Here is a 26,910-nt window from a genome sequence, read left to right as displayed (position 1 = left end):
CGCCACCCTCCTGAGAAGGGAGGAGCAGCCATTTCCACAAAAGAGGCCGAATGCCTCTCAATTGAAATATGGCATAAAGTAGAGGGAATAATTTATTATTTTCTCTTCCTGATATGCAAAGCAGCAGTCAATCTTCAATATGGAAAATTTCCACAGAGGTGATGGAGAAAGCAGGAAGAGTGTTATGTACTGAAGTTCTCACCCTGGGCCAGCAGGGGGATACTGTAGATTTTTATGCAAATAAGGGATGGAAAGTGACATTCAGTTTGCATCACGTAGGCGAGTCGGTTTGGCCAATCGTGGTTCCATACGGGCAGCGGCAGTTAGTGAGAGCGAAACAGCTTTCCTTGGCGGACTGGAGTGAAGACTTGGACTTACGAGTCGGTGAAGGGGGGGTGTCAGATGGAGCCGATCAGCAGACCTTAGCGATGTGGCTCCTTCTGGAACACTTCCGACAGATGGCATCTCTGAACTGACACTTGGCACAGGAATGGTTGCCTTCGCAGCCGGCACATTCCAATTGGCCCTTGGACTTCTTTTGGAACTTCCTGCACTCTCGCTTTGTCTGGTGCACGTCATCATCTTCACTAGAGGATGCCTCATCACTGCTGGCCTCTTCATGATGCACTGGAACTGGCTTCCTAGCAATATGCGGGCTGCTGGCCTTGCGGATCTCCTGGGCAGAGCGTTCGGCAGCTTCTGAGGCCACGGCCTCCTTTCTGCAGCGTGAGGTCTGGCTTGGCGAAGAGACGCCATTGCAGGTGGATGTCCCGGACCCCACAGACGATTTGATCCATCAGGGCATCGTCTAAGTCTCGGAACTCGCAGTGCATTGCAGCCTGTCGGAGGGCGGCGGTGTAGTTGTTAATTGACTCCCCCTCTGCCTGGTTCCGGTGGTAGAATGCATGGCAGGCAGCAATCTTGGACGGCTTTGGCGTGTAGTGGTTGTGGAGCTTCTCTTTAATCGTGTCCCACGGTGCTGCCTGGACTGCTTCAGGCGCAACCAATGCTTGGGCCGTCTCAAACACCTCAGGCCCACAGAGGCTGAGGAATAGGCCCCGCTTCCACTCCTGTGATACTTCTGTCAGCTCTTTGGCTTGGAGGTAGCAGTCGAACCAAGCGAGGTAGGAGTCCCATGATTCAGAGGCTGGCACAAATGGCGGTAGAGGCACGAGTGAAGCCATGATTCCGATGCCGGCGTGGAGGGCAATGGATGGAACACAGTGATCTAGCCAGAACGGTCAGCTCTGAATTGGTTCTGCTCAGTGATTCAGCTCAGCTCAGAGGGTGGCCGCATCTGGCTGTGCTCTGATGTCCATCGATCCCACCTTCGTCGCCAGTGTTAGTTGTGGGTGAACATATCAGACGACACAGCAATTCTTCAAACAGCTCTTGTTTATTCAGAGGCCAGAACAGAACTAAGCTGAAGGATTCAGTCAGCCTGCTTATATAGAGCTCCAGTACACATAATTGTAACAACTTTCTAAAACTATCCAATCACTGAACGTCACTTTTGATCCCTTATTTGCATAACTATCTACAGTATCTCCCTGCTGGCCCAGAGTGAGAACTTCAGTACATAACAAAGAGCATTGTTTTTCAGGCTCTTCTCGATTCTTCACCCTGCACCTGGTTTTCCATGTCGGCCATATTTGCTATGGTGTGAATACATTCAAGGACCTGCAGGAGAGACCTAAGGGAGCCACATACAGACTACAGATTGCCTACATGTGTGTTACTGTTTTGAGTGTTATGTCTGTCTGTCTCTCTCTCTCTCTCTCTCTCTCTCTCTCTATATATATATATATATATATATATAAAGTTTCTGAGAAGTCTTCAGAGGCAGCCCATAGCTACATATCCTCTTCAGGGCATTGCACATGGGGCTACCACCTTGCTGAAGCTAAGTGGGCCTATATCCAGTCAGTGCCTGCATAGAGAAGCATCTGGAAAGTCTCATGTACACCCCACCCCCACCCCCGGTTTTGTGAGAAAATAAATAAATGTAGGACGTGCAGCAATGCTTGGTGAACTGTGTTTAGTTTGTTAGGTGACAAGTTGGGCCAAGTGGGCATCAGCGGTTCATATATTTCACACATAGCCTTGGTGCTATTTGGCCACTTCACACATGTGATATTCTTATGCAGGCATACCTGACCATTGGTCATGCTGGCTGGGGTTGATGGGAGTTGGAGTCCAGTGACATTTGGAGGGCCACAATTTCCTCATCCCTAGTCTAAGACAAACCCTGCTGCAGGCCTGTATTTATAGGCCTGCCTGAGTGCTCTGTAAAGCCCCTACTTAATGAGCCAGTTATTAGTGCCTGTTTGGAGACAAAGTACAACAGACAACACGTAGGGGAAAATATGTGTGTGGCCATACAGATGGTCATGTGTAAAGACTGTGCATATTTTGAGAAGCCACTATTTCTCAAAGCATGGGCATGAGGCAAAATAAACATGTGTGAGATCTTCACACATTGTTCCCCACTACCACCAGAACTAAGCAGAAAATCTATTGTATTTGAACCAGCCATGTATGAATTATTATTATTATTATTATTATTATTATTATTATTATTATTATTATTATTATTATTTATGAGACACCTCATAAAGTAAATGCTCTAGGCATCATACAAAATAAGAAATAAGAATAAAACACCACAATAAATGAACAACAATAAAACCACACTGCAATAAAAATTCACAAGTAGCTTGAGAGACAAGCCCACATTAAAATCAAATACAAAACCATTGTGATAAAATAGCACAGAGAGCACAGAACTAAAACATCCATCAGGTTGCATATCTATGTGCACACTTACCTGAGAGTAAACCCCATCGATTACAGTGGGGAATATTTCTGAATAAAAACACATAAATCTGCACTGATAAACTGTGAAATGTGGAGCTGGTGTGTGTTGTATTGTAAGCTAAACTGCAAGAACCTTTTTAAAGGGGGGGGGGATGGGGATGGGGAGGAATACATGTGAAACTTCATCCACGGGGAAAATGTGGCAGCATTCCCCGAAACCTCGCCTCCTTCGTCTGGATATTCTAGTGTTTTTGAGTGATAATTTGGTAGGATTAAATTATGTTCATGTGACAGCTCAACCTCACTAATGAGGTACATTTCAGTAAATTGTTGACAGAACTGTCTGGAAGGCTTCTTTAATTTACCAACACATAACAACATGGGAAAAGCATTATTCAAGCCGATGAAGATGAATAAGCAGTGGGGATTGGGGGGGGGGCAACCTTTCAGCTTTAAGACATGACAACCTGAAAGCATTTTTGTCACTTGCTGTACTTAGCCTGAGGCCGTTGTACCTGTTAGTGTGATTGACTTACCAAAGCAACAGAAGAGATTATGCATTTTAAACACTACATGGTAAAGCGGGGGGGGGGGCAGGCTGGGTGTGAGGGAGATTCTTTCTTCTTTTGGGAGGGGGAGCCTGTATTGTGCGAGGGTGTTTTACAGAGAAGAGAATTAGAGATATTTTTTTTTATTTAAAAAAAAATACATTACCTTCCATCAATCTGCTACATGGGTGCTTTTATCTAGAATAATTCTTGAGGAGCGTCATTGGAAAATACTTCGATATACCACAGCGGAGAGAGAGATTCAGAAGGAAAACATAACCTTTTGCTCAGATGAATAATTTCTTCGAAATGAAGGGAAAGGGGGAGGAAGTGGGAGACAAACTTAATGTCCTCTAATAAAACTGGCATGCTGATTCTAAACAAGTTAATGTGGAGCTAAATATTCTTTTGAATTTTCCTGGGTCCCTCAAAAGTATTGCAGTCATGTTCCTTTCGCTAGGAAATGTCAGATTTCCACCACCCCCTCTTTCTAAGTGACGAGTGCGGTTCTGTGTTTCAATACACAGAACTGCCACAACACACCTCATTTGGTCCTGCATGAGTCACAGTTCTGCATGTGCCTTCTGACTGGAAAAAGGCAAATTCAGTGCAGTAACTCAGGCAGAGAGAAGATGGGCAACCTCTGCTGAGGGCAAACCCTTTTGCTGTGTCTCTGCACGGGGAGTGACTGAGTGAGCCAGACTTACCAGTTCAGAGGTGTGTTGCAGAATGACCTGCCCACAGCAAAAGCTGATTGGAAGGGGATAAGACCAGAGCAGTAAATAATGCAGAGATGCAACTGGCAAACTCCTCTGAGGACATGCAATTTTGCTTCATCTCTGTACACTGGGCAGGCTTGGCTAAGCCATTCAATCTCCCTTAGAGCTTTGCAAAGTATTGGAAGACACAAGAACTACCCACTCTGGAAGAATGGCAGATGAAAATGATGGATTACATGGAATTGGCGGAAATGACTGGCAGAATCCGAGACCAGGGAGAAGAGTCGGTGGAAGAAGATTGGAAGAACTTTAAAGACTATTTACAGAAATATTGCAAAATTAATGAATGTTAGAATGATGTTGGATTGAAGTTAAGTGGTTTCTAGCTGTAATGGTATAAAAGAATATGAAAAAATTGGATTTTTAACAGGTAAAAATTTAATGTTATAATATATTAAGATTAAAGATTAGGATAAAATAAGGAGGGAAAGGAATTGCTGAACTAATAAATTGAACTGGGATACAAAAAAGGGAGGTATGAGGAGGTCCGGGAAACAAGTAAATGAAAGATAAGTGACAAAAGGATGGAATTGTTTTTAACTGTTTTTTACTTTGTATTCTTTCTTTTTTCTTTTTCATTATGTAATATTGTGAAAACTTTAATAAATATTTATTATAAAAAAAAACAATCTCCCTTAGAGCTGCTCTTCTCCAACTGATGCCAATTAGAAAGGGGCAATGCCAGAACAATGACTCACAAAGAGTTGTGATTCCTGCATGGGCTGGTGGTAAGGAACCGGAAAACCAGTCCCTGGAGAGCAATGGTGGGAGAGAGCTACTGCCTCACTGTCCTGCTTTGGGGCTTCCCAGAGGCATCTGGCTGGTCATAGTGTGTGAGGCAGCACACTGAGGAGCCCTCCAAGCGAGAGCATCTGTCTTTAAATACTCTGCCAGGGTGCTGGGCCAGACGGGGGCCTTTGATGGGCCCTCAATGCTCTTAATTTTTCAACATATTTTCCCACAACACACTAATATCCTCTCATAGCACATCATACTGGGATAACTGCTGAACACATTCTGTCCATGCATTGCTTTGGGGATTTCTTCACCTCTGTGGAAAAGTGCAAAGTTTTGATGTATCGAATTGTGATGTTTGTTTGTTTGTTTGTTCATTGAGAACGTTTTCCAGACGTACGAAGAAGTGTCTCAAGTGAAGAATAACTTGGAAGGCGGAGCAAGGGAAAGGAAAGGCGAACGTCTGACATGGAACAGCTCTTTTCAAATTGTTTCTGAGGACCCCTGCTCCTTGTACTCCTGGTGACAGCTGATTGAAAGCACCGATGCACTGCAGTGACATCAACAACAAAGGAGAAAAATAGAGCCAGGTAACGCAGGCAATGTATCTTAAAACACACACACACACACACCACTTTTTTGAGCTAAAGAAGGCTGATGTATGACTTAGGGGGTTCCGTCCAGTCCAGTTTCGTTTCAAACGTCAATGCAAAACCATACATTTTGCAAACAGTGCCATGAATATGTGCAACAAAGAGATGAGCGCAAAGGAGAGTGTGATTGATAAAAACATCATTTACACAGTTTTAAACATATATAAGAATATCAATCTAGACACTAATAGCATGGGCACAGGGAGGGGAGGTTTAAGCCTTCCGTCTCTAGCTATGATCTTGCAGGAAATTGCTCCCACCCCACACATACTGCAGTTAGCATTGGAAGCAAGCTCCCAGTTGGTGTCAATAAATTTATATACCGCTTAGAATTAGAGATAGTATTCAGGACAATTTGTCCCATATAGCCAATGCTACAGGAGCAAACAGTCACAACCCTTTCCCTTAGTCGTTATGACTAGGCCAAACATATAGCTTATCTCAATTCTGTTTGACGATGAAATGGGACTAATGAGAAGATGGTAATAAATCCTTAGATCTTTACCTTTTATACTCTGTGAAACGGTGACTGATTACTGGAAGTATTGATAGTGTGTTTTCATTGGACGACACGTGTGCTTTCAGATGTGCTTCCTATATTTGACATTTTAAAGTGTATACATGTTTTTCGTTTTTCTTTAAAAAAATACAGTAACAGAATTTCTGGTTTTGTACTGTTCTGAGAATTTGGTCTTTTCGAGCAAATGATTTGGACAATGTTGCTGCAGCATTCTGGATTTCTTTTAGCACAAAATATACTCAGCCCTGATACCTTTGATGTGTCATTATAAGAAAAATGTGCTTCCTTCACTGAGTTGCTTTCAAACTCAAACATGTCAGACCAGCTGACCACCGAGATCATGCGTAGGCAAACTAAGACCCAGGGGTCGGATCCAGCCCAATCGCCTTCTAAATCTGGCCCACGGACGGTCCAGGAATCAGCGTGTTTTTACATGAGTAGAATGTGCCCTTTTATTTAAAATGCATCTCTAGGTTATTTGTGGGGCATAGGAATTCGTTCATTACCACCACCCCCCAAAAAAAAATATAGTCCGGCCCCCCCACAAGGTCTGAGGGACAGTGGACCGGCCCATGGCTGAAAAGGTTTGCTGACCTAGATGTATTCTCTCTATTGCAACCGCCAGTGGACATCTCTTTGGTCTAGGGCGGCGGCGGGGGGGGGGCATTTTTCAGCTGGGATGTGCACATTCCCTTCTGCACAACCTCCATGGGGCAGGAACAGAGGTGAAAGTGGCTTTTCTGTGGCTCCAGAGAGTAAGACTTTGAATTACAAGAAAGTGAATGAGGGAGCACTTCCTGGTGGTGCAAGCTACTGACACTTCAGAAGGTGGTGGGTTTTCCTTTGCTTTTGTTTTTTAAGTAGAAGAATGTCTAGGTGCACTTTTTTGATAACAAAGCTCAAAATGAATGAACCACAGCTAAAATATTATGTTCATTTTTCACATGGTCTAGTCCTTCCTCTGCCCACCCAACCCCTAATATTCTCTTCTCCGGTCTTCAGAGAGTAGGTGGCAGTGGGGAGGCAGAAAAAGGTCTTCCTCTCCTTCCACTCTGCAAGTTTTAATCTGAAATCTTAGGCGCAGAGCTCAGAAGCTGCTCACGGCTAATGAAATTCCCTGTCGCAAAATGCACCTAGAACAACGGGAGATTCAAACACTGCTTTTAAGCCAATGCTGGGTCACTGAATTCCAGTTAAAATCAATTACTTAAAATATGTCACCCTGCCCCTCATCAGCTTCAGTCTCATAACAGGAGGGAAACAATCTAGTAGCAAAAATGTTGCACACCTCCTGTTTTGGAGGCCCAGTTACATGGTATCCTCATTAGCTCCTCCAACCCCAGTTTGACTGGGCCACCTTCTCCTTGCCCCTGATAGTACTCCCTATTTGCTTGCCTTCTCCCTTTGGGTTGAAAAAAGCACCACCAATTTGCACAACTGTAGCATAACTGCAGCCTGTCTGGAAAGATTGCTGGTCCCTACCCATCCAGGTTGGCTACTGGTTTATCCTGTTGCTAATAATAATAATAATAATAATAATAATAATAATAATAATAATAATTTATTTATACCCTGCCCATCTGGCTGGGTTTCCCCAGCCACTCTGGGCGGCTCCCAACAGAATTAAAAGCACAATAAAACATCAAACATTAAAAATCTCCCTAAACAGGACTGCCTTCAGATATCTTCTAAAAGTCAGATAGTTGTTTATTTCCTTGACATCTGATGGGAGGGTGCCACTACCGAGAAGGCCCTCTGCCTAGTTCCCTGTCACCTCACTTCTCGCAGTGAGGGAACCACCAGAAGGCCCTCGGAGCTGGAGCTCAGTGTCCGGGCTGAATGATGGGGGTGGAGAGGCTCCTTCAGGTATACTGGACCAAGGCCGTTCAGGACTTTAAAGGGCAGCACCAACACTTTGAACATACTGGGAGCCAAGTTGCAGGAAGGAGTATAAAACGACTTCCTTTTCCAGCTGAGTCTTGCTTGAGCAACATGGTCTACCTGTGTCTCATCAGGAGCGTCCCTCCCAGCTAGAGAGTGCCTAGGAGGATGGGGCAGCTCAGGCCTGTTTTCCAGCCCTGTCTCTTGGCTTCAGGCTCCCAGTTTCTAAGACTTACTCCGGACTGCTACTCAGGACTGAGCCCTGAAAAATATTTAGAATGTGGTCCAAGGTTGTTGTTGGGCTTAAACAGGAATTAGCACCTAGAATGGTTAGTTGAAAATGTGGCTGCACTTCACCTGGGAAGCTGTCACAGTAAAAGTAAAAGAGTAGTAAAAGAAAAGTAAAAGGGCATTACCCTTTATACTAATGAGGAACCCACTGTTCAAACAGATAAAGGATCCATTCACCCAAGCCAAGTTTGCAATATTGAAGTCATGGCACTCCTGTCTTTCCCTGGTTTGTTCTTTGTTATCTCCATTGCAACGCTGCACAGGCTTAGTTGATGTTACTGAAATATACTCAGAGTCGAGTGTGAATTTCATGCTCTTTATTCAGCTCATAGTAGCAATGAATGAAACTTTCCCCAAAACGTCTAGCTATATATACATTATTTACACAATGGGCCCTGTGTGATTGGCTATTTCTGGGCTGCTCCAGTAGGCCAATCAGGTTGCGGATTCACCTCCTCCAGAAGCCTGATTGGCTGCTCCTGCAGGCCAATCAGGTCGCTGATTCACTTCCACCTGGAGCTGGATTGGGTGGTTCCTGTGGACCAATCAGACTGCTGCATTCTGGATCCTATTGTTCTAGGATTCAGCTCAGTACATAACAGACGCTCTTTCACTGTCTCCTGAGACAGACAGATGCCAACAGCGGGTGAAATGAAAAGGTTTTTAAAAAACCCATACCAGGTGAACTGGGCTGAATTGGGGGTGATTTTCACATTTCTGAGTTGAATCACACTGTTAACTAAGTGTCTTGATGCAGGTCATGGACTCCCTAAGCTTCTGGGAGGCTGTATGACTTGGTTGTCCAGAAAGTGCATGGACACCCCACCTCTTGAGATATGAGACCAAGCAGGCTGAAAAAACACCCTGACCCCAAGAAGGGAGGGGTGGAGAAGTGGGAGATCTTTCATTTTGAGGAACAGGTCAAGCTTTTCATCACCGTGAATCCTAAGGCCCCCAATTGGGGGAGGAATTAAAAACTGCACTTTTTACATGGGCCTGTGCCTTCCCCTGTGCAAATGAGTGGAGAGATCTCTACTCTCACGTGGGGTCAGTGGGTCATCGCTGAGGATCTATGCTATTTATTCACCATCCCTTCCCTATCCAAGGCAATTAAGAAATCACTGTATCCCGAATAATCCATGGGTTGCTTATTGGAGAGTCTGCCTCCCAATTCCTCTCACAGAGCTACCTATAATTCCAGAACGGCTTGACAATCAATTCCTCTTCCCAGGGAACTCTGGGATTTGTAGTTCTGTGAGGAGACTAGAGAGTCTCCTGATAAACGCTCAGTACTCTTAACAGAATACAGTCCCCAGAACTCTTTGGGGGAGGCCATAACTGCTTGAAGTGGTATCACAGTACTTTAAATGTATGGTATGAATGTAGCCGATGTTTGGATGATCCAGTATGAATACAGAACTAACACACTATTATTGAAACAACCATAGAATCATAGAGTGTGAAGGGACCCAGCCCTCCGCCCTGCCCCCCCCCCCGGAAATGCACAGCTCAGTGACACACAGCAGAATATGCCTGCAAAAACTCCACCAGTTTGGGAGCGGTTACTGTAGGGTTTTTTTGCCTGCTGCCTAAGAAGGTGCCCACTGAACATTCTTTTTCCTTTGCTGTCGTCCTGTCCTGTTGTTAACTTTGACTGCAGATTGTTTTAGCTGTGCTGGTTTTTATTGGGTTGTTTTACTATATGCTTTTAAAATGTGCATGCAGTTCTGAGTACCGTTTGTAGCAGAGAATTGTGGCATAAAGATGCTAAAAATCAGTGTTGGCCTCCTTCCCAAATGGTGTGAATCCAAGAACCCGCCAAAGAACATTCTAGAATACAGAACAGGATAGGCGAGAGGAGAAGTGGTGAAGTTGAAAATGTGTGTGTGCACTTATACACACACAGGTGCTCATTGTGGCACTTGTCTCAGGAAAATTAATGAAAACAATGTACAGTGGTGCCCCGCAAGACGAACGCCTCGGAAGACGAAAAACTCGCTAGACGAAGGAGTTTTTCGTTTTCTTAGCCGCTTCGCAAGACGCATTTCCCAATGGGCTTGCTTCGCAAAACGAAGCTTGCCCCACAAGCTCCAGGGATAGCGGGGAAGCGCAGCGCGTCTTCCCCGCTGTCCCCGGACCTCTTTTGAAGCAAGGGGCGGCGGGGAGAAGATCGCTTCTCCCCGTTGCCAGAACCGCAATCTCCGGGGACAGAGGGGAAGGCGCGCGCACCTTCCCCTCTCTCCCCGGACCCCTTTTGAACCAAGGGGCGGCAACGGGGAGAAGCGATTCTCCCCGCTGCCCCTTCCCTTGCTTTAAAACAGGTCCGGGGACAGAGGGGAAGGCGAGTGCACCTTCCCCTCTGTCCCCGGAGATTGCGGGGCAGGCAACGGGGAGAAGCAATCTTCTCCCCACCGCCCCTTGCTTTAAACAGGTCCGGGGACAGAGGGGAAGGCGCACGGCGCTTCCCCTCTGTCCCTGGACGGTCTCCATGGGAACGCATTGATTGATTTTCAATGCATTCCTATGGGAAACCGTGCTTCGCAAGACGAAAAACTCGCAAGAAGAAAAAACTTGCGGAACGAATTAATTTCGTCTTGCGAGGCACCACTGTATAGCGTTTGGATTGGCGATGGGAGAGACCAAAGAAAATGTTTCGGCCTAAAGCCCTTGCCCCTTTAATCCAGCCTTGATTGAGTGTGTTTGTTTTTTCTTATAAAAATGTATACTCTGATATTTACGCATGCATTACTTAAGGAGGTTTGCAGTAGTTAAAATCACAATATGAAATCAGAAGCGCAAAATCAACCAAGCAAAGGCCAGGACATAAAACATCTATTCCAGTGTGTCAAGTTAAAAGCCCGCAGAAATGATAATTGCAAAGCATTCAGAAGCCAGAGGAAGGCAGTCAGAGAGGGAGCTATTTGAACATCACAGACAAGCTGTTCCTCCAGTATTGATACGGCCGCTGAGACAATGCATTTATAAACAATGCATATAGTATTCTGATTCTGAAATAGGATCGTTTTGCATAACTTCAAACCCCACTATAAATGAGCGGGGTTTTTTGAGAGAAGCATTATTAACATCATGCATCCATCCTGAGCAATTTGTTGAGCTTTTGCAAAACTGCATCAGATTCAGACTATAAATGTCAACACTGCCATTTTTTATGTTGACATCTCCTTCCTCCCCACCCCCGCTCCCTGTCAAGTGCCATTGTTGGTGTCTCGTTGGTTCTCGCCCACCCTGGCTGCTGGGCTAATGCAGTTGGGCTCGGCATCTGCATGATCCATCACATCCAGGCTGAAGCATATAAATCATCTCGTGAGGTTTCTGCTCTCGTGCTTCGACAGTGACAGATTCGGTTTCATCGGGGTCCTGCAACCCCATTGGCTTCCCCCTTCCCCTATGACTAAGGAACAGCAGCAGGCACCGGGAAGAGCATTTAGGCTATGGAGCCTCGGCGCTCCTTTCCCATCGCCACCATGTCCGCCGTAAATGGAGACTCTAGGGAGCAAGTCATGGCCTTCCCATCGCCTCTCCTTTCATCAGAGCCACAAAGGCTTAACCTGAACACAGGGCCTAATAACTGCCCTGCTCTGCCTATATAAGGCACAGCAGCAACAGCCGGGAAGCCTGCACGGTTTCTTGAACTGCCATCCATCATGCCTTGCTCAGTTCTTCTGCTTGGACTCCTGAGTCACCTTAATGGCTGAGGGCCAAACTATACATAGCATGCAATTGCAAGTAAATTTACCTGAGTCTTCTTTCTCCCCCCCCCCTTTTTGAAAGAAATGTGGTTGGAAGATACCGTTTTGAGCTGAACACTGTGTGGAGAAGGGCTGCTCAGCCCTTTCCCCTTTGGGCTCTTTTCCCACTCAAAATCCTTCTGGGTTGCTTTTCTTCATGGGGGGGGGGGGATACATAGGGGTTTTCCTCTCTAGGTGGTGAAAAGCAGCTACAGTTGCTGTTGAATAGGAAAGTAAAAAAAAAAAACCTATTGCATATTACAACAATTTTAGAAAACAACTATAAAGATAAAAAGATAAAAAACAACAGCAGTACATATATAAAATTAATTTAGATCCAGGACAGAAACCAAGTGGGATATTTTAGCAGGCAATGGAAAGTCAATAGAGAAGGTGCCTGTCGGATAGGCAGTGTGGGGCAGGTGCTGTCACACTAAAGCCCCAATGTGGATTGGACCTCTTGATATGATGGTATCTGTAGGATGTCCTCTCCCACACAACACAGTGATTGGTTGGGTGTGCAGAGGAGTCATGTCTGCAGCATTAGGAATTCCTTTCCAATGCTAAGAGCCAAGGCTGTCATAGTAGTAGTAATAGTAATACCGGTAATTTATTATTTGTACCCCACCCATCTGGCTAGGTTTCCCCAGCCACTCTGGGCGGCTTCCAACAAAGATTAAAAATACATTAAAATGTCACACATTAAAAACTTCCCGGAACAGGACTGCCTTCAGATGTCTTCTAAATGTCAGGTAGTTGTTTATCTCTTTGACATCTGATAGGAGGGCGTTCCACAGGGCGGGCGCCACTACCGAGAAGGCCCCCCATCTGGTTCCCTGTAGCTTTGCTTCTTGCAATGAGGGAACCGCCAGAAGGCCCTCGGAGCTGGACCTCAGCATCTGGGCAGAACTTTAGCACCCCCAAATTTACTTTAGCCCCCAAATTTACTTTTATTATGCTTATGTCACTATTACCATTTGATAAATAGCACTCACGCCTGCGCGGCTCCAAAAGGAGGGGCTTTTTTGTGCTTTGTGTTGAAAACCAGCTTTTCTAAAGAAGACAAAGAACACATTGGGAGTCGGTGTAGAAACTCCACGCATGCGCTTACGGTCGTAGGGAGGTGTCTGAAAGATGAGACGGGCGGGCATTGTGCGCATGCATGGGAGAGCCATCTTGGGCAGCCTTTCATTGTGGGAGCAACCTTATTTCTAGAGGAGCTCGGAGGACCCTTGTGAGCACGAATATACGAGTTCTTCTTGGGAAGGTTCCGGAGCCTGTGCGCGAGAGCAGTCATGTCAAAGGCACCACTGACCCCCCGCCACATAGCAGCCCAATACAATATGCTTAGGCGGCTTCAGCAGCAGGGGCCTGGCACCCCCCCCCCCGAATTCAGCACCCGGGTGCCCCGCACCCCTTACACCCCCTAGTAAAGACGGCCCTGGTAAGAGCTGTATGACTGTGGAATGGACTCCCTCTGAAGGACCTCCCTCATTGGAGGTTTTCCCACAGAGCTTGGATGGCCATCTTTCAGGGATTCTTTACGTGAGATTCCTGCATCGCAGGGGTTGGACTGAATGGCCTTCAAGGTCCCTTCCACCTCTACGATTCAAGCCGCGTGTAACCAGGGGGAGCAAGATGCAGCCAGCTGTGAAAAATGACAAATTTGATTACTCATCATATCTGGTTCCTACAACGAACTTTCTCTTTGAGGAGCAGCCGAATAGGTAAGTGTGAGGCAGGGAGAGGGAGCAGGTTATCAGGCTGGCTTTATCTTTTATTTTTTTTTTAAAAAAAATATTTTTATTATATTTTTTCCAGATAAAGATAAACAGCACAGAAGAACAAAGAAAACAAGAAAAGAAAAGAAAAAGAAAAAACAGATTATTTCCAAAGCTTGTTTCAATCTTCCATCGAACTTCCCCACATCTCCCGCACAATGCAATCTTAATAATAAATTTGTCAGCAAATTATAACCTTGTTTCATGTGTTTCTTTTGTACTTTCAATTGCATTTTAAGTTTAAATTACTTATTATCCGTTTACTCTATAAACACGTATATTATCCTTTTTAAACATTTAAACATTGGTTCTTTCATTAATATTATCTAGTTTCATATATATTCCACTCTCATTGCTGGAGCTAACCTTCCAAATCATGCGAAATCCTATAATTCATATAACTTGTAAAATTTTTGCAAATAGTCCTTAAATTTTTTCCAGTCCTCCTCCATTGCTTCTTCTCCCAAATCTCGAATCCTGGCAGTCATCTCGGCCAACTCCATGTAGTCCATCAATTGCGTTTGCCGCTCTTCCAGTGTGGGCAAATCTTGAGTCTTCCAATGTTTAGCAATAAGAATTCTTGCTGCTGTGGTTGCATACATAAAAAACGTTCTATCCTTCTTTAACACCTTTTGGCCCACAATGCCCAAGAGGAAGGCCTCCGGTTTCTTAGGAAAGGTGTACTTAAACACCTTTTTTAACTCATTATAGATCATTTCCCAGAAGGCCTTCACTTTTGGACAAGTCCACCAAAGGTGAAAGAATGTCCCTTCAGCCTCCTTACACTTCCAACATTTATTATCAGACAAATGGTATATCTTAGCAAGCTTGACTGGGGTCATGTACCACCTGTATATCATTTTCATAATGTTTTCTTTCAGGGCATTACATGCCGTAAATTTCATACCGGTGGTCCATAACCTTTCCCAGTCTTCAAACATAATGTTGTACCCAATGTCTTGAGCCCACTTTATCATGGCTGATTTAACTGTCTCATCCTGAGTGTTCCATTTAAGCAGCAAGTTATACATTCTCGATAATACCTTGGTCTTTGGTTCTAACAACTCTGTCTCAAGTTTCGATTTTTCCACCTGGAATCCTGTTTTTTTGTCCAACTTAAAAACCTCATTAATTTGGGCATAATGAAACCAATCTTGCACCTTATCCTTTAGTTTTTCATAGCTCTGCAACCTCCAATTATCTCCAATATTTTCTATTATTTCCCAATATTTCGGCCAGCCGGCCTCCATATTGGGTTTTTTCCGGGCCTTGGCCTCCACTGGTGATAACCACCTCGGAGTCTTACTTTCAAGTAAGTCTTTATACTTTGTCCAGACCATAAATATTGCTTTCCTGACAATATGATTTTTAAACATTTTGTGTGTTTTTACCTTGTCATACCACAAAAACGCATGCCATCCTAACGAATTATTAAAACCTTCCAGATCTAGGACATCAGTGTTCTCTAGCAAAATCCAATCTTTCATCCAGCAGAAGGCTGCAGCTTCATAATATAACCTTAAGTCTGGCAGGGCAAACCCCCCTCTTTCTTTTGCATCAGTTAGTATTTTAAACTTTATTCGGGGCTTTTTGCCCTGCCAAACAAATTTTGAGATATCCTTCTGCCACTTTCCAAAACATTCCACTCTGTCCACGATCTGTAAGGTTTGAAACAAAAACAACATTTTTGGCAGAACGTTCATCTTTATAGCTGCGATTCGGCCTAACAAGGAAAGTTTCAGTCTTGACCAAATTTCTAGGTCTTTTTTAACTTCTGACCAACATTTTTCGTAGTTATCTTTAAATAAATTCAAATTTTTGGAAGACAAGTTGACCCCCAGGTATTTCACTTTTTTAACCACATTTAATTTTGTTTCCCTCTGAAACCCATCTGTTTCTAAAGATGTCAAATTCTTTCCCAGAAAGATAAAGATATGGCTTTATCTTTTAGATCCGATTGGGATATTTTCCCTGGAGACATGACTTTCGTATAGGGAGCCCAGAGGAATTCCAAGGCAGGCACTTCATTTATTTAATTATTATCAGTTGGTTAACATGTTAAATTTGTATCCCGCTTTCCCCGCAGGTGAAGCTGAAGGTGGCTCTTATGAGAGACCCAGCCAGGGAGGGGAAGTAGCTGCCACGAGCTGTGAAAAATGGCTTAATGAGAAGCTTGATTATGCGTAATATTTTGCATTTGCTGTTATTAACAAAGAAGAAGAAAACGAAAAATGCATCCGTTGCCGGAAAGGGAAGGTGTGTATGTGTGTGTGTGTGTGAGGGGAGGGGAGGGGGCAGTTGGGAGCGCTATCATAAATTCTGAGTTACCATAAATTTCTGATAAAGAAATTAAGTAGGCTCAAGTTTAATCACACCACCAGTAAATCAAATATCAAATTTAAACCAATGAATTACAGAGAGTCTCCTCACAGTCACTTAGCATTGATAAATTAGTAATGTAATATTAAATTATTCATATCCTTTCTCCCCCCCCTCCCCCTCCTCCTTAGGACTATAATGATATACTGTACACAGCAATGATAATTTACTTAGGCTGAGTCCATTCATTTAATTATGCTGCTAAACTTGGTAGGCCAATTGGTCATCATGAGAGTTTCCAGGCAAGCTAATCACAAATATATAGAACATGTCCCTTATTGTCCCCAGCGGCTAAGTGCTAAAATGCTATTTAGTACTCAGAAGGTTAATGTCCTGCTTATGTAAATTGTCCAATTTAACATTCAGCAGCAGTATCATAAATTCTGGCTCCAGGATTTCATTAAACGTATGTTCAAACTAGTTGACCTTAAAGGTTAACAAGCACAAGTTAAACAGGACAATTATTTAACTCGCTTCTTATCAAGAGACTGGAGCACTAGCCATTTAACAGTTCTGCATACTTCACAATTAGAATTCTTAAAAGGTCCCCGATAAAGCTGCAGGTCATGAATTTTCATAAGGATGTCAGATAATAACTATTTGTGCTTGTTTTTCACTCTTATAAACTTAAACTTTGATCTTAACATTCAATTAGAAACAATTCCGGTGAGAAGGACTAGGTGACTCAAGGATCTTGCCTTTGTGTTCGTTTTCGTCTAAATTATGCGTCCAGAAGTGTGGCATCAATGAAACGAGTTTGGAAGTTATAGGGGAAGTTATTCCCGTGCAGAGAAAAATGCTCTGCACTTCCGCCTCGGAGCTGGACACATCACTAAAATGCTGGCTGTGCCCTTTATGTCACCCAAATACAATTTTTATTGTGGCTGGCAGCGTTATCTGATTAATTGGTGTAATTAATCAATTGATTTAACTGGAGATTTAAAATGTGGATTTTAAAGTAGGTATTAATCAGACGTGCTCCTAGGTCCAATGGGCAGCTGATCTCCTTGTGTACGAAGGGTCTTCAGATTGTTTTCCAGCAGTGCCTGAGGAGTTTGGGAAGCTTATTAAGGATTCCTCAATGAGATCACTAGCATCCCTGAAACGCTGTCTGTCTGTCTTTATTACTATTCATTTAGGGTATATCTCTCTGCGTTTTGACTCAAACAGACCCCCACAGTGGCTCACAACAACAATACCATGTTTTAACTTGATAGGTTAACCGAATATCATAGGTCAGAAACAAATTCAAGTGACTGATTATTTAAATAAAAAAATAAACCGACAGAAGCAACAGCAGTTAAATACACCCCAAAACCAGACTCAGTAGAACCCAGATGCAACATACATCACCTAAAAAGAAAAAAAAGATAAATCAGGATTTATTTGTGTGTTTTATTTAACAGAATTTGTTTCCTGTTTAATTGTAAAAACTTCTAAGTGGGTTATGTAAAAGATATATTAACATTATCGATAAAAGTCAGAAGTTAAAAACAAGTACCGGTAAGCGTAAAAGATTTTTCAAAACAGAAATACAAACAGCAGTTTAAAAAAAAATGCATAGTAAAGTACATATTAGCATTACATATCTTGGTAGACTTGCCTTTAAATATGGTGTTTAGCAGCTGCTGTAAACAGTACAGTGAAGGCATCTGCATGATCTCAATGAGCAGGGAGTTTCAGAGCATGGGTGCAAAAAGATTGGTTCTTTTTAAGTTTGGAATAAACATTACATGTTAAAATGGCAGCTCCACAGATCAAAGTCACGTGAGTGGGCATATATCAAGTAAGGTGATCCTTTCAGCAAACTGGTCTCAAGCGATTAAACACTTTTAATACAAATAGTAACCTTTAATTTGGCCTGGTGTAACGTGAAGGTTTCCTTCCTGTCAGCAATCGTGCTGCAGCATTCTGAGTTACGATGAGCCCCATTTGGGAACACATTCCACCATCTTGGTGGTGCTTCTCCTAACCATAGCTGTCAAGCGTCCCTTATTTGGAGGGACAGTCCCTTATTCCAGCGCCATGTCCCGCTGCTGTCCCTTATTGATGGATGTCCCTTAAATGTCCCTTAAATGATGTCCCTTAAATTTCAAAGGAAGCAGCTCCTCTCCCTCCCTCCCTGCCGGCCAACTGTGTTGCTTGGCTGTGTTGCTCACCCAGTAAGAAGTCTAAGAACGACTGGGGGGTGGAGCTTGCATGCCTTGTGTGGCTAGTTAATGCAAGCTGAGGGGTTTTTTGAATGCTGGACGCCATTTTGTTGCACGTGTTGCTGCAAATTTTGCAGTGCAAAGCCAGGCCGGGGAGCCATCTTAAGTTGAGGCTGCATAGGCCTTGTGGTGCATGTGATTCAGATTCTATTTAGTTGAACCTCTTGTTACAAAGTTGGTTGGACAGTGTTCTCAAAGCTACCAGCATGAGTTTGACCAGACTGCAGGAGGACAGGAAGACTGGAGTGCCTGGAACAGGTGAGCTGCAGGTCCCTTATTTGGGCTGCTGATCCCTTATTTTCAAGGCTGCTGGTCCCTTATTTCCAAATGTGTAAGTTGACAGCTATGCTCCTAACTCCCATCCCAAAACATGTCAGCAGACGCTCTTACTTGTACAGTGGTACCTCAGGTTAAGAACTTAATTCGTTCCAGAGGTCCGTTCTTAACCTGAAACTGTTCTTAACCTGAAGCACCACTTTAGCTAATGCGGCCTCCCGCTGCCACCGCGTCGCCGCTGCGCGATTTCTGTTCTCATCCTGAAGCAAAGTTCTTAACCCGAGATACTATTTCTGGGTTAGTGGAGTCTGTAACCTGAAGCGTATGTAACCCGAGGTACCAATGTAAACTGTTTTAAGGTTCCCAACCCCCTACAATCAAGTGGTATATAACTGATATGAAATACTGTAAGAACAAGGAAGTGAGCTTTATTAAGCAGAATAATGTTACAGACTCAGCAGCAGGAAAGGAGCTAATCCAGACCCAGAGCTCTCACGAGGCAAAGGGTTGGCAGAGAAGACCCCAACTGAAAATCCAAGGGCCAAGACTCGTGAGTCCAAGACCAGCGAAGAGAAGTTCAAGACGGGCGCTGAGAGAGGCTCATTCAATACGTTTTCGTCTCCCATCCACCAAACTTTAAAGCTGATGCTTGTTATAACCCTTAATTGCAAGAGGTTACTGTGCCTTCAAACATGGCCCTGTGGAATAAATTGCAAATTGTGTTATTGTGTAGTATTTAACTAAAGCATTAAAAAACAAATAACAAACAACCACTCTAGGCGGCTTCCAACAAAGATGAAAGATACACTAAAATGTCACATATTAAAAACTTCCCTGAACAGGGCTGCCTTCAGATGTCTTCTGAATGTCAGGTAGATGTTTATCGCTTTGACATCTGATGGGAGGGCGTTCCACAGGGCGGGCGCCACTACCGAGAAGGCCCTCTGCCTGGTTCCCTGTAACTTGGCCTCTCGCAGTGAGGGAACCGCCAGAAGGCCCTCGGAGCTGGACCTCAGTGTCCGGGCAGAACGATGGGGGAGGAGACGCTCCTTCAGATATACTGGACCAACCCAACCTGTGTTCTGTTGCATGGCCCTGGTTTAGGGTGTTGGAATTTTGTCCCCCCTTCTCTCTAGCTGCATACACACCATACACTGAAAGAGCACACAAACAAACACATACTCATACATACAGACGAATGTAGTTTATCCATCAGAGCTACTGAGCTCCTGCCTTGTGGAAGTTCTTGCTAACAGAAGTTCAGTTTTTTCTCAGATGACGATTAAAAACTGTATTCTTCAGACTGGTGTTTAGAATGTGATTTATTTCTTTTGTGTGTTTTTTAACCAACCGGTTTTTGTTGATATGCTGTTGGTGTTTTTACTGTTGCTATTGTAGCATTGTGTTTTTATGTTGTATACTGCTTCGCCGTATTTGCAGTGCGTTTTACAAATAATTAAGTAACTAAATAAATAAATACTTAATTATTTGTAAAACACACTGCAAATATGGCGAAGCAGTATAGAACATAAAAACACAATGCTACTATAGCAACAGTAAAAACACCAACAGCATAATTAAGTAACTAACTAAATAAATAAGGGACGCGGGTGGCGCTGTGGGTTAAACCACAGAGCCTAGGACTTACCGATCAGAAGGTCGGCTGTTCAAATCCCCGCGATGGGGTGAGCTCCCATTGCTCGGTCTCTGCTCCTGCCAACCTAGCAGTTCGAAAGCATGTCAAAGTGCAAGTAGATAAATAGGTACCACTCCAGTGGGAAGGTAAATGGTGTTTCCGTGTGCTGCTCTGGTTCGCCAGAAGCGGCTTAGTCATGTTGGCCACATGACCCGGAAGCTGTACAGCGGCTCCCTCGGCCAATAAAGCGAGATGAGCGCCACAACCCCAGAGTCGGCCATGACTGGACCCTATGGTCAGGGGTCCCTTTACCTTTAACTAAATAAATACAAATAAGGATACAGTATTGCTATGTCATTGTAATGTATTTTCTGCTAGCACCAGAGAGGGGCAGTAAGGAGCAATTCTGTCCTGGCCACCAGGCTGGATGGAGAGAGGCTTACTTGGTTAATATTGCTTCTTTGCTTTAATTTTGCACAGGAAATTACTTTAGTTTGGATTTAATTCTTCCAGTTGATCCTTGAGTGGTATTATGCTTTAACAGCGCCAGGAAAAACAAAGATTAGATGAAGGTTAATATCCCGTGGTCTTTCCAAAGTAGGTGTCTGCAGAGTTTAGTTAAAATAAAATAAAAAGGATCTTCTAGCATAAAGGATATGTCAGTGTTTTATATCCTTGTGCACTGTGTGCCTCTTCCAAATTTCATCTCTTGAATTACTGGCTCCAAACTCTGCCGGAAAGGGGACATAAATAAACCGGAATGGCTAATAGACTAAAAACACTTATGATCAGGTTTTCATAACTAACATTATTGATAGCTTCCTTTGAACACACACTCCTATACAGTGCAATTTTCTTTTTGAAAGTAAGATTTAGAACCCTATTTGCAATAAAAAAGGCTAACACATGCAAATAAAAAGAGAGAGATAGGCGAGAATCCATTACGTAGCTACATGCCATGGACTTGTTCAGAGAGTATAAAGGGACACCCTTTTCTGAAGACAAAAAGGAGGCAGCCTTTTGCAAGGTTCCATCAGGGCTTCTCACGCACACCTCTCATAATTAGTTTTAAAAGGGTCTGGATAATATTTTCTTATCTTTGTCACAGCCCTGGAAGCACAGAGCCTAATTTTCAGGCTTGATCTGGGAATGATGTCACACAGTCCTTTGCTGTAATATCTACTGGCCTGGTCCCGCAGTGAAATTTTATGCACTCAAGTTGCCCTGCATATAAGATAGGAGCAGTTATTTTGCTGAAAATCTAGGAGGATGGAGTGGGGAGAATAGAGAAGGGATGTAGCTTAAGTGGTAGAGGATTCCCCTTGCAGAAGGTCCCACATTCAGTTCCCAGCATCTCCAGGTAGAGCTGGGAGAGACCCGTTTCAGAAACCCTGGAGAGCTGCTGGCAGTCAGAGTAGACAATACAGTGGTGCTCCGCAAGACGAATGCCTCACAAGACGGAAAACCCGCTAGACGAAAGGGTTTTCCGTTTTTGAGCTGCTTCGCAAGACGATTTCCCCTATGGGCTTGCTTTGCAAGACGAAAACGTCTTGCAAGTGTTCCGATTTTTTTCCGCTCCCCCCCTTTTCTAAGCCGCTAATCCGCTAATAGCCTTTTAGCCGCTAATCCGCTAATCCTTTAATAGCCGCTAAGCCTTTAATAGCCGCTAAACCGCTAATAGTGCTAATCCGCTAATAGGGTTGCTTCACAAGATGAAAAAACCGCTAGACGAAGAGACTCGCGGAACGGATTAATTTTGTCTTGCGAGGCACCACTGTACTGAGCTAGATGGACCAATGGCCTGAATTGCTAAAGGCAGCTTCCTTTGTTCCTAAGAGCAGCTCTCCCAGCTCACACTAAGTGGTCCATCTAGCCCAGCTTCCTTTTGCCCCAAAGTGGTCAGGCAGATCTGCCTTTGGAAAGCCCACAAGCAGGGCACAAAGGCAATTGCTCCCTTATGCTGTTGTTCTGCTGCAGCTGTTAGTCAGAAGGCTGTTCCCTCTCAATGTTCAGAAACCTTTTTCCAATCTGGGGCCCAGCTGTCCAGTTGTCTGGGGCCACGGCTCCCACCAACCCCAACCACCACCACCACAGCCAAAACAATGGGAGAACACAAGATTGGGACAGCCTGACATCAAGGCTGTATCATGTTTTGTATTTGTTTACACTGACTAGCAGCACCTCTCTAGAGTTTCAGGCAGCCAGGCATGCCAAGCCCTGCCTGGAGAGGTCAGGGATTCAGCCTGGTACCTTTTGCTTGCAAAGAAGAAGAAGAGTTTGGATTTGATATCCCGCTTCATCACTACCCGAAGGAGTCTCAAAGCGGCTAACATTCTCCTTTCCCTTCCTCCCCCACAACAAACACTCTGTGAGGTGAGTGGGGCTGAGAGACTTCAGAGAAGTGTGACTAGCCCAAGGTCACCCAGCAGCTGCATGTGGAGGAGCGGGGAAGCGAACCCGTTTCACCAGATTACGAGTCTACCGCTCTTAACCACTACACCACACTGGCACTACATCACACTGGCAAAGCAATGCTCTCCCACTGAGTTGCAATATTTCTCCTTAAAGTTGTACCCATGCGGGCCCTCTTCAATCTTCGAATGGATGCACATAGGTCAAGGGTGGAAATTTATGGAGATTCTGTGAGTGGCTGGGTACAGGCACAGGTGGGGCAGCCTGTTCTGTACAGGGCTGCGTTCCCCTTGAAGGTACAGGCATGTGGCTCTTTGAGTCATTTTTGTCACTTTTTATTTATTGCATTTGTATCCCACCTTTCCTCAAAAGAATTCTCCTCCTCCCCATTTTATCTTCACAACAGCCCTGTGAGGTAAGTTAGGCTGAGAGATGGTGACTGGCCCAAAGTCACCCAGTGAGCTTCACAGCTGAGTAGGAAACTTTGGTCTCCCATCCTAGTCCAACACTTCAACCACTACACTACACTGGCTCACCATTTGGCTGCAGTGGTTGGTACACCAGCTTTAGCCATTCCTGGACAGAGGTAGGTCAGATATTCATGCTATGGGAACTTCCAGGTGGAATTATGAAAATGCGCTGTATATGGGGCTGTCCTTGAAAATGGTCTGGAAGTTGCAACTGTTGCAGCCAGGTTGCTAGCGGGTGTCCTGGAATAGACAGTGTGGGGTAGTGGTTATAGAGTGTCAGACTTGCACCTGGGTGACCTGGGTTCAAATCCCCACTCAGGCATAAAGTTCAGTTGGTAACTTTGGGTCAGTCATTTAACTCAGGGGTCAGCAACCTTTTTCAGCCGTGGGCCGGTCCACCGTCCCTCAGACCATGTGGTAGGCCGGACTATATATATATATATATATGCTTTCGTAGATTTTCACGGGTACAGGAATGCAGGTTTTGGTGTCTTCGGGTGTCTTCCCGTGTAAGAGTTGGGGTGTCTAGGCGACGTTTCGACGAGGTCTCACTCGTCATCTTCAGGCTGGTGCTTTCGGCTTCTTGTTACTAGAACAGAGCAGGATCTCAGTGTTTGAGTTCCTATAAATACTGTTGAGGGGGTGTGGTGTATAGCCTCCAACGTTCTGGGCAGAGAGGAAGTTCCCAGGTTAGTGTGCCTTTTCTTCTTTTGTTCCTTAATTACTTGAGGGATATCTTGAGTGATTTCTTGAGTGATATTCTGAGTACCACTTAGGAGGGTCATTAGGTGTGGATTAGTTGCTAAAGCTTTCGTGTCTTGACCTCTTGAGCTTGTGAAGAGTTTTTCTGAGAAGATGGCTGTACTGCACTTAGTTGTGCTCTGGCTTGGCTTCGTGTATAGGGGCGAGCTGTGGTTTTGTGCCCTGTGCCAGCCAGATCTGTGTAGGGATTGCAGGGGGGTGCAGCATCCGGAGGTGCCACTATGGTTTGGCTACTGGATGGTGTCTGTAATTTATCTGTGGAGAGGGTCTGGGTTTGGGTCTGGTGTGGTTGATTGGAGATGGCGTTCTGTGTGCCTCTGGTTCTGGTGTCGGTTTTTGTGGGGAGGGCTAATTTCCAGATGTCTGGCAGGCGGGACGTGTCGTCACGCTTGTTCATGTTGTGAGGGTGTTTCTCTATCTCGATGGCTTCCATGATTATTCTCTTGTGGCGATGTTCCATGTTAAAGAGCAATTTGGAATCTGCAAAATTAATTTCGTGTCCTGTTTCTTTCATGTGTTGGTAAAGAGAGGAAGTTTTTTCTTCTTTTTTGACGGCATTCTTGTGTTCTGCGATACGAGCATTTATTCGTCTGTTTGTTTGTCCAATGTACGTGGCTGGGCAGACTTTGCAGGGTATTTCATAGACCCCTTGGTTTTCTAACTGGATTTTATCTTTTGGGTTTCTGAGGATATTAGCTATTTTTTGGTTGGTGCAAAAGGCTGTTTTGATATTGTGTTTATGGAGGATTTTGCTAATTACAGACACCATCCAGTAGCCAAACCATAGTGGCACCTCCGGATGCTGCACCCCCCTGCAATCCCTACACAGATCTGGCTGGCACAGGGCACAAAACCACAGCTCGCCCCTATACACGAAGCCAAGCCAGAGCACAACTAAGTGCAGTACAGCCATCTTCTCAGAAAAACTCTTCACAAGCTCAAGAGGTCAAGACACGAAAGCTTTAGCAACTAATCCACACCTAATGACCCTCCTAAGTGGTACTCAGAATATCACTCAAGAAATCACTCAAGATATCCCTCAAGTAATTAAGGAACAAAAGAAGAAAAGGCACACTAACCTGGGAACTTCCTCTCTGCCCAGAACGTTGGAGGCTATACACCACACCCCCTCAACAGTATTTATAGGAACTCAAACACTGAGATCCTGCTCTGTTCTAGTAACAAGAAGCCGAAAGCACCAGCCTGAAGATGACGAGTGAGACCTCGTCGAAACGTCGCCTAGACACCCCAACTCTTACACGGGAAGACACCCGAAGACACCAAAACCTGCATATATATATATATATATATATATATATATATATATAGGTTTTGGTGTCTTCGGGTGTCTTCCCGTGTAAGAGTTGGGGTGTCTAGGCGACGTTTCGACGAGGTCTCACTCGTCATCTTCAGGCTGGTGCTTTCGGCTTCTTGTTACTGTTCTAGTAACAAGAAGCCGAAAGCACCAGCCTGAAGATGACGAGTGAGACCTCGTCGAAACGTCGCCTAGACACCCCAACTCTTACACGGGAAGACACCCGAAGACACCAAAACCTGCATTCCTGTACCCGTGAAAATCTACGAAAGCATATATATATATATATATATATATATATATATATATATATATATATATTGGGGGGGGAATGAATGAATTCCTATGCCCCACAAATAACCCAGAGATGCATTTTAAATAAAAGCACACATTCTACTCATGTAAAAACACCAGGCAGGCCCCACAAACAACCCAGAGACGCATTTTAAATAAAAGGGCACATTCTACTCATGTAAAAACATGGTGATTCCCGGACCATCCGCTGGCCAGATTTAGAAGGTGATTGGGCCGCATCTGGCCCTCAGCCCTTAGGTTGCCTACCTCCAATCTAACTCATTCTCAGCCATACCTACCTCACAGGTTTGTTGTGAAGATAAAATGGGGGATGGGGCGAAGAACTATGTACACTACCTTGAACTCCTTGGAGGATATTTGAAATATAAGTGCAATAAATAAAGAAATAAATAATTTCTGAAAACAATTGTAGTGGTTGCCAGTCCCAATTTAATGTGTTAATGTTTGAGACCCCAAATGACCTAAGTCACAGGTAGTTGAAGGAGAACTTTGTCTTACATCAACCTACGTACATTTTAAGATTTGAAAGGAAAGCTTTTCTGGTGGTCTCAACAGCCTTATGAGATTCGTAGTGTGAGGGCCCACTGGCAAGCTTTCTCTTTCGTGACCCCTGCATCTAACCAAGACACTGATGCCTTTTTGTCAGCAGGTGAAGAGACACCTCTTTGCCTTTTGAAGAAGGGTAGAGATGTATTGGGAATTTGAACTTCTAAAATGAACTTACTTCCAAGAATGTTATTTTTGTTTCAAAACATACCTGTGATTAGAGGTTCCAAAATGTTCATAGATTGGCAAAGAACCCTTTCGAAATTTATATGGCAGGGTAAAAGACCAAGAATTAGCTTTAAAATCCTCACAGATAGGAAAGAGAGAGGGGGTTTCTCGGTACCCAACTTGAAATTATATTATGAGGCTGCCAGCCTCTGTTGGATCAAAGATTGGATTACTCTGGAAAATACCGATTTATTGGACCTAGAGGGGTTCGACAAGGTTTGGCTGGCATGCCTATTTATGGAAAAATAAAGAAAAGGTACATAAGGGATTTTCAAATCATATTATAAGAGGGCCCCTATATGAAGTGTGGGAGAGGAATAAAAAACTTTTAGAATGGAAAACACCTTGGTGGCTATCCCCAATGGATATCTTAATAATAAAAAAAGTTAATATGGAGGGAGTAAGGTTAACGTATGAGAACCTACTGGTAAGATCAGAAAGTGGATGGAGGATGAGAACTTTTGAGGAGTTGAAGGATAATTTAACGGGTTGGTTACAATTCCATCAAATACATGCAGAATGGTTAAATGACAAAAAAGTAGGGATGAATGAAAAGAAATCCAAGTTCCAGATAGAGATAATTGAAGGCAAGTACAAATTACTATCC

The 26,910-nt window shown here is 44.1% G+C and overlaps 1 protein-coding gene across 8 annotated transcripts in view; it reads left to right on the top strand.

The window, feature by feature from the left end:
- LOC308582701 (uncharacterized protein) overlaps positions 1-16,010 on the top strand; it is a 77,300-nt gene extending 61,290 nt beyond the window's left edge. For 7 of the 8 annotated variants that reach the window (XM_081186143.1, XM_081186140.1, XM_081186142.1 and 4 more), the window contains 2 exons: positions 5,262-5,469; positions 15,841-16,010. In XM_081186143.1, coding sequence (XP_081042269.1) covers positions 5,262-5,405 — 144 coding nt within the window. In that variant the 3' untranslated portion in view covers positions 5,406-5,469; positions 15,841-16,010. The remainder of the gene's footprint in view (positions 1-5,261; positions 5,470-15,840) is intronic. The other variant, XM_081186147.1, reaches the window with a different exon arrangement.
- The last annotated feature ends 10,900 nt before the right edge of the window (positions 16,011-26,910 follow it).

The sequence above is a fragment of the Podarcis bocagei genome, assembly GCF_964188305.1.
Source record: "Podarcis bocagei genome assembly, chromosome: 3".
NCBI classification, from domain to species: Eukaryota; Metazoa; Chordata; class Lepidosauria; order Squamata; family Lacertidae; genus Podarcis; species Podarcis bocagei.
The sequence above is the reverse complement of the archived record's forward strand: the minus strand, read 5'-3'. Positions and strand labels throughout refer to the sequence as shown.